Genomic DNA, 14,032 nt, shown 5'->3' on the forward strand with positions numbered 1-14,032 from the left:
CCCTTAGTACACAATCTGTAACTTTTATCCAACCAGTAAAGACAGAAAAGTGGAAAAATGTCACATTCTCAGAATTAAAAAAAAAAAAGTTGAAAACATTTGAGGAAAGGGAAAAGTGTTGTCAGAGTCTATTAAACCAAAACCATATATTTCTAGTTGAGTACCCTAATTATGGTTCTTTTCACTTTATTACTTATTCTATAATATACTTTACTGAACATAAATAAATTTCACCATTTATTAAAAAAGAAAAGTATCTCCATTCCATACAAATCCATATAATACACTCATTATAACTTGGAGTTGAGAAGAGGCCAATATTTTGTGAGATTTTCCTATCTAAATGCTAACTAGATCTGAATATGCATAACTTCTTCCAACTAGAGTTAAGAAATGGGCCCAGGAATCATGAAGGTAACATTTTAGTCCTTTTAGACATTCTGGATTTCTTCTTCTATATTGTTATTCTCCGTCAGGTAAGGCTTTTTGGTTCTATCCAGCAATGGCCAAGGTTGAGGGGGAAAGGATAAATCTGAGTAGAATAAATAGTAGACATGTTGGTGGCCCTGAAGATGTAATGAGGGGTTTTGCTCAGTAATAGACAGTGTTATGTTGTGGTTATGGTTGTGGTTATGGACTTTGGAGTCAGGCTTCCCTGATTCAAATCCTGGTTGTGGGTTAAATAACCTTGAGCAAGTAATTTTGCCTTTTAGTAACCCAGTAGCCTCATCTGTAAAATGGAGGTAATGGTAAGAATACGTCATAAAGTTACTGTGGAAATTAAGTGAGTTAATAATATAAACCATCCAGGTCAACCCATAGTAAGTATAAAACTTATGAGAATTTAATACATGTATTTTATCATGATTCTTCAAAATTTATTTTTCTATCGTTACGGAGCATTTGACCATAGAGATGAAAAATAATTGACTCACTGCCTATTGTAACAAAATTTTAGATTACTTCTGATTTTTCATGGCTATGTATTTGCTTATTCTTTTCAGATTAACCTTAAAATCACTTTGTCAACTTCCAAGAAAAATACTTTTGGAATTTTAATTGGAATTATATTAAACTTATACATTTATTTTGGTGATATTTTTCTACAAAATTCAATTTCTTATCCTGGGATATAGTATACCCATCTGCATATTCTAGCCTTCCTAAAAAATGAATCTAGTATTTTGTAATTATTTTCATAGAGATCATCTATATTTATTTTTACATTAATTCTTATGTATTTCATGATTTTGCCATTAGGAACTATTAAATAGAATTTATTCTTATGTGTTGCTGTTATGAAATATTTAGTACTTTGTTTATGTGGATATTTATATGGAGGTTATAATTTTTCATAGTAAAAACATCAAACCTTTTCTGCTATGACTATTTCTATGCATAGAAAATGTCAGCTTACGTCCTGAATTTAGAGCAATTTTTACCTATAATTTCTTTCAGTAAAAGCACTTTCGAAAGGTAAAAATTTTAAGTCTATCATGTAAATGCATAGCTAAGCAATAGGATGATTTCATAAATAAATCACTTAAACAAACAGCATTGGTGCTTCATGTCTCTTAAACAAAGAGTCAGTAGGACCATCTCAGTCCAAATAGAACAAGATTTTAAGAAAATTCCATGCTTCACTAACAGGCCCATTAGTGGGTTATAAACTACAGAAGTCCAACATTTACTCAAGTCCCGCCTTCTTTTCTAACATTCCTACCTTACTGTTCTTCTCCTACGTTTGTAATTGTCTTGTTTATTTACTGTTTACTTGTTTATTGTCTATTTCCCCCCCCCCATTGCCACTGCCATTTCTATTAGGCTGTAACCTTGGTTGTCTTGTTTACTACAATAATCAATATCAAACCAGTCTTATTCATGCATTCATTCAATAAATATGTATTAATCTGCTATTTTTTGTCAGGAACTGTTGTAGATAGACAAGGTCTCTGGCCTTGAAGCGTTTAAAGAAAGAAAACAAAGAAACAAATAACATAATTTCAGGTAAATTGTAAGACCTCTGGGAAGGTAAGGCAGTAGACTGAGCAAAGCAAGGAGGGGTACTGGGTACTGTTTCAGAAAGAATAGCCAGTAAAGGCCTCTCTAAGGAGGTAAAATATGAACAGAGACCTGAACGATATGAAACATTTGGAGGAAGAATATTGCGGGTAGACTGAACGGTTATAAAGATCTTGAGGTGGATAAACTTGGTTGTCTAAGAAGTAGCAATAAAACCAGGGAACAAGGGAGAGAGTGGCAGGTCAGGAAGGCAAATCATGGTCAGACCTTCAGTCAAGGCCTTCTTCTCTCCACTAGTGCTTTTCGAGACTTGTTGCGCATACAAATCATCTAGGATCTTGTTAAAACACAGACTCTGGCTCAGTTGGTCTGGGGCAAGGGTTGGGATTCTGAATTTCTAACAATCTTCCAGAGGATTTTATTGCTGTTGTTCTGAGGACCAGTCTTTGAATAATAAGCTTCTGAACTATGAAAAGGTAGTTGAATTCTATTGTAAATATGAATGAAAGCCATTGAAGGGCCCTGGACTTGAGATAACACAACTGATTTACACTTTTAAAGGATCATGAAGGTTCTGTGTGTAGAAAACCTATTGGGGAGAAAATGGAAGCTGGAAACCAGTAAGAAGATTGCTTCAGTTAGACAGCAGATGATAATGGCTTGAAGTAGCATTGGCAATGAATGAACTCATGAGACATAGTCAAATTTCAGATACATTTTGATTACAGAGTCAACAGGATGTTCTGATGAATTAGATGTTGGAAGTAAAAGTAACAGTGATGAAAACAGACTACTAGTTTTTAGACTGAGCACTCGGATGGCTTGTGGCTCATGTCCAGAGCTTAGGGGAGATTGCTGGATGAGAGATGGAAATTTAGGAACCATTAGATTTTAAAGCTATGCAATTAAATGAGCTCATCTAGTAAGTGGGTATATACAGAAGAGATTTAAGATTGAGAAAAGGAAGAAAGCCCACTCAAAGAATTGAGAAGGAGCTATCAGTGAGACTGGAAAAAAAAAAAAAAAATGTGTGATGTCCCAGAAGTCTAGTGAAGGGCTTCAGCATAGGAGTTGGTGAGGAGTGTGATCAATAATTCAAACAAAATGTTAAAATAAAATGGATGATTGAGACTTGACCATTGGACTTGGCCAGATGTGGGTTACTGCTGATTTGACAAAGGTGGCCTCGATGAATAGGGTAATGAATCTTGGCTGGACAGTAAAAGAGAGAGAATAAGTAGTGATAAAGTGGAGGCAGAGACAAGAGACACCTGTTTCAAAGATTTTTGGTACAGAAATGGGCCCTCACTGGAGAGTGACAACGAATCAAAGGATTTTTTTTAAGATAAGAGATAATGAAACATATTTATGTTTTGATTATGAGTGACAGGTGTGATACTGTGACTTATAATATGAAATATACATTCGAGGTGTGATACTGTGACTTATAATATGAAATATACATTTGGTCTTCACTCCTGTTTCTGGTTCAAAACTCCTAAAACCCTTGACATTTCCTAAGGCTGTCTTTTGTTATGATGTTAATGAGGTGACTTTGGGAAAACCCCTAAGGCTGGGGGCTGGGTGCCAAGGGAACCAAAAGTTGAAATTCCAGTCCCACTCCCCAACTTCCTGGAAAGAAAGAGAGGCTGGGGGTTGAATTCAGTCAGCAATGGCCAATGATTTAATCAATCATGCTTATGTAACCCTCCATAAAAACTCAAAAGGACCAGGAAGCTTCTGGATTGGTGAGCATGGGGAGTTACCAGGAGAACGACATATTTAGAGAGGGCAAGGGAGCTGTGTGTCCTTTTCCCATACTTTGCATCTCTTCCTTCTGGCTGTCCCTCAGTTATATCCTTTTATAATAAACTGGCAATCTAGTAAGTAAAATGTTTCTCTGAGTTCTGTGAGCTGCCCTAGCAAATTAACTAAACCCAAGGAAGAGGTCGTAGGAACCTTCAGTCTATAACTGGTTGGTCAGAAGTACAGGTAACAGCCTGGACTTGCAATTGGCATCTGAAATGGGGGCCAGGAGCAGACTTGTGGACTGAGTCCTTAACCTGTGAGGTCTGAACTATAACCAGGTAGACAGTATCAGAACTGAATCAAATTGGAAGGTGTCCAGCTGGTATTGGAGCATTGCTTGGTGGTGTGGGGGGAAAAAACCCTACACATTGGAACTGGAATCAGAATTTACATAGATCAAGAGAAAAATATTATTTATATAGGTGGACGGGCTGGCTGTGAAGAGAAGAGACAGGGTCAGGAGGGAATGCAGAATACTCGCGCATGTGTGTGTGTGTGTGTGTGTGTGTGTGTGTGCACGCACACACATACATGCATATATATATTCTGTTGGTGGGAAGATGCAGTACTTTTCTTCTTTTCAATAAAATGCAAAGAAAGATCATCAACCAACAGTGAGAAATATGGGAAGAGTATTGGAGACTTGAGCAGTGAAGGAGTGGTGTGATATAATCATCTCACAAATTGTGAAAACAAGTTCAGTAGGACAATGTCGTAGGATTCAAAAGGCAGAACTGTGGAGCCATTTAAAATATAATAATATTAAAATGAAACAAGTGGGCTTCCCTCTCATCACATGTGATTGTTTAGAAAGCAAACGGTAAGGTTACTGAGGACATAGGAAAGGAAGAAATTTTAATAATGAACCATGGCATCTAAACCTAGAAAGAAGCCTTGAAAATTGGTGAGTTAATGCATTGTTCAAACGGGACAAAAGAACAGATGTTACAGTAAATGAACTGAAAAACAGGAGGTTCTTTGAGCTCTCAGGTAAATTAAACCCTATATAACCTTCCCCTGCAATTCTTCAAAGGTGCTAGACAGGGTGACCTTAACCAGTAACGCGTAGTTTGAATTGTCATGAGCTTTTCTCAAAAGGCTCACCATTGCTTTACTTTACACAGTCATCATATGATTTTATTTACTCACAATTTCTTAAAAATAGATCCATTGAGAAAAGCAGGGTACAGCATCAGTACAACAACTATATCCCCTTTGATTTTAAAGCATTTTAAAATGTTTTAATGCACCAAACCAAAAAGCAAAACATCATTCAAACCAAACAAGTTATTAAAGTACCAGCCTTAAGTGCTGTTTTGTCTCTTTGCTTATTATTCTCTCAACAGCAATAAAGCAGAAATCATATTACCGAATTTGAATGCTAACACATTTCCAGGATAATATGAACAGGAAACAAATAGAATCTTGAAACGCCATCTCAAATACTCTTCAGAAAACTGTTAGGAGGGCAAAAAGTCCATAAAGTAAGCCACAAGGGTAGGCAATGAGAAGCTGTTGTCCCTCCATGCCCAAGGCAGAACTGAAGATTTTGGAAGCCGACAGACTACACCAGCCAACAATGACCAGTGCCAACACAGTTCCGAAGGTGCCCCTATAGCAAAGACAAAAGAGATGATTACCCTATATCATGAGAAAAGGAGATTATTGAATCAAAGCTGCTTCTGAAACGTCCTTGGTACAATATTTTTAACTACTTTCTCCATTCGCAAAATGAGGGTGAGGAACTGTATGAAGTCAAAGGCCGTGGCCAGCTTGAAAATTTGTGAGTCAAATTCCCCATCAGAGGTAAACATTTTATACTTCAGTAAAACTTGAACTCATAGGAGTACAAAACTCACCTACAGTTACCGTCATCTGTCAACATTCAAATCCCAATTCCTGAAAATCTTTTATAAAAACTATGCTTAGGGGAGCCTGGGTGGCTCAGTTGGTTAAGCAACTGCCTTCGGCTCAGGTCATGATCTCAGAGTCCTGGGATTGAGTCCAACATCAGGCTCCCTGCTCAGCAGGGAGTCTGCTTCTCTCTCTGACCCTCCCCTCTCATGCTTTCTCTCTCTCTCAAATAAATAAATAAAATATTTTTAAAAAATGTTTAAAAAAAACAACAACTATGCTTAGGGTTTTCTTTTATAATTACACATTCTTTTTCCCACACTCTCTTTCCAAATTGATGCATGGTATGAACAGAAGGAAAACTGGACTTGTAATCCAGCTGGGGGCCTCGTCCCCACTGCTCCCATGTCCGCTTTTCAGGTTTCTATCTGAAATAGATAGACACACTTCAAGTAGGGAACACAATTTTGTGTGTGGCCTCCCACCTCATTGCTGAAGATTCCTTTTGTAGGTGTATTGTGGATTTTTTAGAATATTGGGATGGATTTGTTCCAATTGATATCATCAAAAATAACTGTGGAGGCAATAGGCTCTGAAAGAATGACTGGGTAGGGCCGCCTGGGTGGCTCAGTAGGTTAAAGCCTCTGCTTTCAGCTCAGGTCATGATCCCAGGGTCCTGGGATCCAGCCCCTCAACAGGCTCTCTGCTCAGCAGGGAGCCTGCTTCCTCCTCCCTCTCTCTCTGCCCGCCTCTCTGCCTGCTTGTGATCTCTGTATGTCAAATAAATAAATTTTAAAAAAATATTTAAAAAAAAGAACGAATGGGTAAATAAGGTAGTTAAGTCTAGCCACCATGGGGATAAAAGAGGAGGTATGGGAGTAAAGAGTGAATTTCATTCCTTATGTGCAAAACAGAATGTGTTATTTAGAAAAATAAGCTGTAAAATCTACAAAAGATCACAAGATAGCTAGTCCCCAGCTTTAGATCGATGAAGTGACATGAGGAAAATTACACAGTGCAATGGCATTAGGTCAAGATCTCCTAATTCCCAATGCCACGTTGCTCCTTTCACCATCAAACTACACTGTCTCACTCGATCCTGGTATAATCTGAAGTTGAGAATTATGTTTATTATTTGTGAGAATGACAAAAATATTTACTTTTAATAACTGAACCAGAGAAAAACAAATGAAAAACTATACAGTATATGGCTTCTGATGCTGTGGATTATAAATAAACCAAAAATACTTAAAGTGTCCTCTAATAAATATGATATGCATTGGTTTAATAAATATATATTAGGAAACATTTATAGGTCAACCTAATATACATGTTTTTTGAATGAAAATGTAAAATTATATGTGATTGATTTGAATGATATAGTATTATGCCCAAAAAGGAAATTTCAGTGTAATAGTCTTAGGGGGTTGGATAATTTACTCTCCTTTAATATAATTTAAAAGATTTCTAAATCATCCTTTATCATTTCAGAATGAATCTCCAATGAAAAAGGGTCCAGACTTCTGATGATTCTCAAAATCTCATTTTAGTTGTTATTTTCTTCCCCTAATAATCTGAAGTCATTTGAGATGCTCAAATAGAGCATCTTAACTTTGCTGGAAATAATGTTTTAAATTTCAAATTTTTAAATCGTAAATGATTACAGCATTCTTTGGCAAAAGCTTTCAACAAAATAGAAGTTGTAGAACTAAACTCTGCATTAACATGTCAAATGTATTAACAACACAGTAAATGGAAAAGCTTGCTAAAGAACCCGCTTGGGATTCTCTCCCTCTCCTTCTGCCCCTCCCACTTGAGCTAAATAAATAAATAAATATATATATATATATATATGGGACCATATTAAAACAAAGAAGCATTTCCAACTAAGTCCCTCTCAATAATGTTATTAAAAAACTAAATGAGACATCTAAACAAAATTTGTAAAGGCTCTCCTACAACGTCTACCTTTGGCATTGGTAAGTTTTTTTATATAATACACTATCCAGTGTAGTGTTGATAACCTAAAATGTGGATCTTCCAAAAAATTGCAAATTGTGTCTCCTTTGGATGCGGAAGAATGGGCACTGATGGCAAATGTTTATTGAGTTCTGAGCACGTAGGGGACAAAAGACTATGTAATTACTTGCTCTCCCCAAACTGTGGTAGTGATGTTCGTTCATATGCCCTGGGAAATTGCCCAACAGAAATATATCTACTGGATCCTCATTAATAGTTTTGAATTGCAAATCCTAACTTCCCAGGAAGTAAAAAAGAAAAAAAAAAAAATCTATTGGCTGAGCATATACGCTATAAAGTTCTCCAGCATTAATATCCTCATCAGGGTTCCTGGGAATTCTTCACTGCAAGGAGCCCAGCTGAGAAAGCACAGTTGCTTGCTGCCTCAAAGGCAGAATGCCTGGGAGCTGAAGCAATTCGTCAGTGTTCACCAGGCAGCTCCTCTTCCAAAATCAAACAAGTGAATTCATGCAGTTGTTCTATTACCCTAGACTATGGTTCGTACTGAAGACTGCAACCACCTCCAAAGTGCCACTTTCACAGATAACTTGGTTGAATTTATTGTTTACATCATCCAAATAGGAACAGTACCTGAGCCCAAACTGACCCACTTTCCTGAATCTGTCACTTTTAATAGCCAAAGTTTCCCCAATTCCATTCCCAAAAAGTTCAGAAAAGAGGTTAACTGTCACCCCAGTGTGGCAAGCCTGAGAGAGGACTGGGCACGTGGGGTCCATTAGGGCACGCAGGCACTTACTGCAGTGAAAAGAAGATGGCGCAGCTGGACAGGATGACCATGGGGAGCAGACAGTAGCCCAGGACGCTTGCCACGCAGCCGTAAGACGCCCCTGAAGAGCTCATCAAGTTTAGTAAGGTGTGAATCCCCAGGCAACCTATGGCACTCATGCCATACACATAACCGAACTGAACTTTTCCTGCCTGAAACAATGGGAAGGACACAGGTGAACACACAACAAAGATCAAGAGGAAATTGGAATGTCAACAGAGCAGAGAGCATTTTAGAATCAATCAGCTCAACACTGTTTCATGTCTTTCGGGCACAGTCATCAGGAGACTGGGAGTTCTGGAGAAAACACTGACTATCGTATGACTTCAGTCCTGAAAAGAAATACTCCTGGTTATATTCAGGGGGGGTGGCGTGCATGCCACTGAAAAGATGAAAAAAATTTCAAGGTTTTTTAAAAAAATCATATATCACCTACTAGAAGTACAAGACATAAGTAAGAATATACTTACTCTCCCTATTTGTTAAATAATTAAATGAATGAATTAATGGATGAAAAAAAACCTAATTTCATTTTGAAGATTTTACAAGGCAAATGAGTAATGTTAACCAATACCTACAGGATTTACTGTTAGATCCTATTCTAAGCATTTCACATGTATTAAATTATTTAATCCACACAACAACCTTATGAGGTAGGTACCATTATTATACTCATTTTACCCATGAGGAAACTAAGGTGAAGAGAATATACAACTTGCAGAAAATAAAATGTTAAGCGGTGCAACTTGGTGTGGAACCTAGCCAGTCTGGTTCTAAAATTAGATGTTGGACACCTATAGGAGCTCTCCCAAGTCTTAAAATAACGGGACTTACTTGACCTTTTTAAACCTTTTTTAACTTGACCTTTTAGCGTATCCTAAACTTATTTGACCACAGAATCCTTTGTTTTCCTAATTCCTATTACCAGTTTAACTGAACATAATTTATGAAAACCTGGTTTATATAAACCAACTGGTACTGAATCATAAAAGAAGTACTGTTAAAGGGAAATCAGTAGTGTTCAGGATACAACACTCATAAAAATACAGGACTCATAAAAATAGCCATCTCCCACAGGCACTAGGCATTGAGAGCTGAAATAGTCCCATTAAACTCACCCAGAGAAAGTCACAAACTATTATTGATTCAAAAGGGGATATTTTAATGTTTGCTACCTGAGGATGCCAAAGCTCCAGTAAAGAACGCACTTAGTTTTTCTATTTACATTACGCTGATTAGAAATTCTGGGTAAATATTGAATAGGCTGACTCTGTTTTTCATGGGAATCATGCAAAACAAGGAAGGATCTGGTAAATGCGGAGAGTGAGCTTTTTAGCTGTCATGTTCTCTTCTCCATGGCTGTTATCTATACAGTCTTTATGTCTTATAGAGTAAAGAGATATTTACTTTGCAATTAATTAATGGAGAATATTTGACCATTTTAATGTTCAAAATTATCTAGCTATTTTGAGTTCTTCTTCCTCTACAGAGATGGGGAGATTGGTCACTACCAAGTCTTTTCACAAAATGTCCCTGGGCTGTGCTTGCAGAATTCTCTCCTGCAGTAACCATAATGAGTTCTTACTGAGTAACTTTTGTATTTTCATGGCTATCTTGTGAAATAATACTAATAATGCTAATGGACATGCTTAAGAACCCTCTTAGTTATTGTTCTATTGGGTGAGTTTTTTCCACTTGGAAAATAGTGACCATTTAAAATCACTTGTATTAGAGAAATATCCTACTTAATATTTTAATTGGATGGGATAATTCTGAGGTAGCAAAAGCTGTAACAGTGAAGGTCAACTTCCCCACAACCAAAACACACAGAGCTAGAACTTTCTGACCCCAAGCACTTTTATAAAAAGGGTGGGGTATATAGAGGGTGGACAAAATTAATTTGAGAGTAAAACTGTCCCTTCGGGATATGAGTTAGTGACTGTTCTCCTCATCTCTTCTCTTGTCAGTTTATCCATTCTAAGTTGTGATTCCATTTGGCAGGGGCCATCGCCATTTTTAACTTGTTTCAAATTCTAAAAACGGGCTTGTAACTAAAATGGAAAACCAATGTTCCATTTCTTCTTAAACTCAAAATTCACATGTCCTCCTTGTACCACCTTCATTACTAAATCTGAATTTGAAATACTCATTATTCTTCTGATTATGCTTTTACATTGGTCATGCATGTTCCTTTTCCAGATCATACTCTTAGAGTTACCAGAAAAATTAAAGGGAGCCATACTTTTAAACCACTTATCTTCCTTGTTTTGGGAGTAAAATAATTTTGACAGCAAAAATAAAACTAAATTTATGCTACCTGTTTGAAGCTGTCCTCTTTGGTTTGCCTCCTTCAACATGAAGAAAGTCACTAAAAGATACTATGTCATGCCTTATGTCAACATAAATTATAAAAATGATAAGTATGTGATCATGAGTTTTATGCCTCTGAAGAAAATGAACAAATCGATTGTTGTTTTGGATTCAATTTTGCTTTCTCTAGTACAATGCATATACCAGCCCATAAACTTTTCTTTTACATTTTAATTCTAGATACCCAGGGCATGGTTAGTTTAGTTTCAAATGGGCTCTGAGTGAAATCTGACTTCATTAGTATATACCTGGATGATTTTTTTGTTGTTTTTGGTCTTTATTGCTCTACATGTATTAGAATCAATTCTGAAGTAATGACATCTAATGGGAAAATAAAACTGATAATGTCTGCTTAAAATATTTCAGAAAATATGCACTTTCACATATTCCTCCAAATTTTACAGCTGAAAGGAACCTTAAGAACTACTTACATAAGTGTTTTTTGTCTTCAAAATGAAGAAATGAAGAAATAAGAAACAAAAATCTCAAGCTCATACCCAGAGGCAAAGTTAGGGGTACGTTCAATTTCTCACTTCCATTTGGGTTCTTAGCCTATATTGTTTTGTACTTCAAACAAAAAAGAGGATATTTAAATAATTCCAACTAACTTTATACACCCCAAAGAGATCTTTTTTTTTTTTTTTTAAGATTTTATTTATTTATTTGTCATAGAGAGAAGCGAGAGTGAGCACAGGCAGACAGAGTGGCAGGCAGAGGCAGAGGGAGAAGCAGGCTCACCGCCAAGCAAGGAGCCCGATGTGGGACTCGATCCCAGGACGCTGGGATCATGACCCGAGCCGAAGGCAGCTGCTTAACCAACTGAGCCACCCAGGCATCCCATCCCAAAGAGATCTTAATGGGATTAATGCTTTCCTTTAAGGGATGGTAATACTAACATTTTCTATAAGAAAACAAACAGCTGTTATATTAGAAATCACTTGAAAAAGAAATATGGTTTAATATATTAAATTTATTGTTTCTATTTGATTAATTGACATGGTCTTAACTTAGTGTAGCTAAGATTATCAAATTACTGTGACAAAGAGAGAAGTGAAGTTAAAGACTAAATTAAAACTCTAGTTGATATAGTGTTTGATTTACAGAGTATTTTCATTTGCTGAAGTTCAAAGGAAGAAATAAGATGCTATCACTAAATACTATTGTATTGCATAAATATGATGTGATTATTAATCATATCACCATGCAGAAACTAGATTGCTCTAAGTATTTTGACTGGTATAAAATAAATTAATAAATAAAAAGTGAAAATTTATTTAGTTGCAAATACATTTTACATCTACTTTTGAAAACTATAACTATAGTGGAGAAAAAAGCATTTATGGAAAGTGGATAGCCAAGAGACAGAGTAGTGGAGTGAAGAGTTATTTTAAGGGCTTTTCCTAGAATTTTTATTTTATTTTAATATTCCTGTATTCTTTCTTCTGTCAAGTTTATCTCTTTGTCCCTTAATGAAACTATACTTTTCAGACTGGCCTGACCATCTTTTTCATCCTCTGTTTTTCACATATAGTCATTACTTCCTTGGTTTAAAATCATAGACATTTTCTCTTTTTCTTCCTTTTTCTTTAAATGAAACATTTTTCTCAAGTATGAGCTAAATGTCTTCTAAACTTAACGTGGGTGAAAATGTGTTTTTCTTTACTTCTTTGGAGACTCAATCACATTAGTCCCGATTTAAAGAATGAAAGAGGCCCATACACAAGACGAATGGTAAAGTCAAGGGGAAAAATGCCTATACAAAAAGCAGAAAACTCAAATAATAGAGAAATATATAGGCTAAATATACAAATCACTGGTTACACATTGTGAATTAATGTACTCATCATAACCTAACCGGAAACAAGGAGACTCATCTCATACTCATACCTCACACAGTATTTGAAATATTCTATAGGTACACCCCAGCAGAGATAATGACGAGCAAAGAGAAAGGATTTTTCTGGTGTCACAACAGAAGTGTCACAGAAAACAAGAAATAAAATTTGGGCCAGTATTTCCCAAATCCATGTGTTCTTCAACTTTTTCAAATTGACAATCTTTTCTGAATAACAAGAAAGACATAAGGGATTGCCCGCTTTGTTAAAAACTTACTTGGTGATTTGATTTTTGATATTCTGTTTAAATTTATATTTTTTTCTGTCCTAATACTTGAGGGTTGTTTCTCTTTATCACTATGGTTCAATTAGCTTTGCCACACACACACACACACACATACACACACACACACAGGGTAGGTATAAATTAAATAATCTACACTTTATCAAGTAACATATAGTCTCCTGTATTAACAAAGACTTCTTCAAAAATGACACTTGACACACATTAAAATCTGGTGCTTGCCGCCGTCTGTTACCAGAAGCAAGGTGGCTCCCAGAGCGATACAAAACAGGATCGGCCCAGCGAGGTCCGTTTCATTCATAATGCTGCCATCTGCTGGCTTCAGCGGGTTTAACACGGTCAAGGTTTTTTGCCATATGTGATCAAAATTAATTCCAAGTTCTGCAAAAACAAACAAACAAAAGGAATAATAATATAAAAAATAATAATAAATAATATAAATAAATAAATAAATAAATAAATAATAAATAGTAAATAATATAAAAAATAAACATGGATAATGTTTACTTAAATTTAACATATCTCATTAATTTACTTAGCACTTTCATCAGACTGTTACACCTCCAAAATCTAAAGTTCTATGCAATGTACAGTAATTTAACAACAACAACAACAACAAAAGATTTGTTGTTCCCAAACAAGGAACTAAAGAAATATTTTAGAGAAATAATTACATCAAGGGAAAATTTCCATGCCTTATGCACCAAATATAAGCTTAAAATCTAGCTGAAAATTGGGAAATAGATGTTCTACAATAAAAAATAAAATAAAATGGTAACTAAGAGACCCAAAGTCCCATCATATTGCTTAATTAATATTAGATATTAGATATTTCCTCCCCCCCCCCCATTTTCCCTTAATAACACTGTTAGGAGTTAGTTAGATAGTTAGGGAGTCAGGGCCAGTGTCCCCAACAACAATATATGGAGTCAGGATAGCTACAATAAAACAGCAGTGACAACCTGTTTTGCAGCTTGGACAAGACTACACTAGCGTTCTGCTTGCAGCCTTTGCAGAAATGACTTCAGCAAA

The 14,032-nt window shown here is 36.0% G+C and overlaps 1 protein-coding gene across 2 annotated transcripts in view; it reads right to left on the reverse strand.

Annotated features, from left to right (window-relative positions):
* Window positions 1-224: 224 nt before the first annotated feature.
* Window positions 225-14,032, reverse strand: part of YIPF7 (Yip1 domain family member 7) — a 33,055-nt gene continuing 19,247 nt past the window's right edge. The window contains exons 4-6 of one of the 2 annotated variants that reach the window (XM_047719203.1): window positions 13,236-13,381; window positions 8,462-8,643; window positions 225-5,443 (exon numbers count right to left, since the gene is read on the reverse strand). In XM_047719203.1, coding sequence (XP_047575159.1) covers window positions 5,281-5,443; window positions 8,462-8,643; window positions 13,236-13,381 — 491 coding nt within the window. In that variant the 3' untranslated portion in view covers window positions 225-5,280. Of the gene's footprint in view, window positions 5,444-8,461; window positions 8,644-13,203; window positions 13,382-14,032 lie in introns of both variants that reach the window. The other variant, XM_047719204.1, reaches the window with a different exon arrangement.

Source organism: Lutra lutra, chromosome 2 (assembly GCF_902655055.1).
Source record: "Lutra lutra chromosome 2, mLutLut1.2, whole genome shotgun sequence".
NCBI classification, from domain to species: domain Eukaryota; kingdom Metazoa; phylum Chordata; class Mammalia; order Carnivora; family Mustelidae; genus Lutra; species Lutra lutra.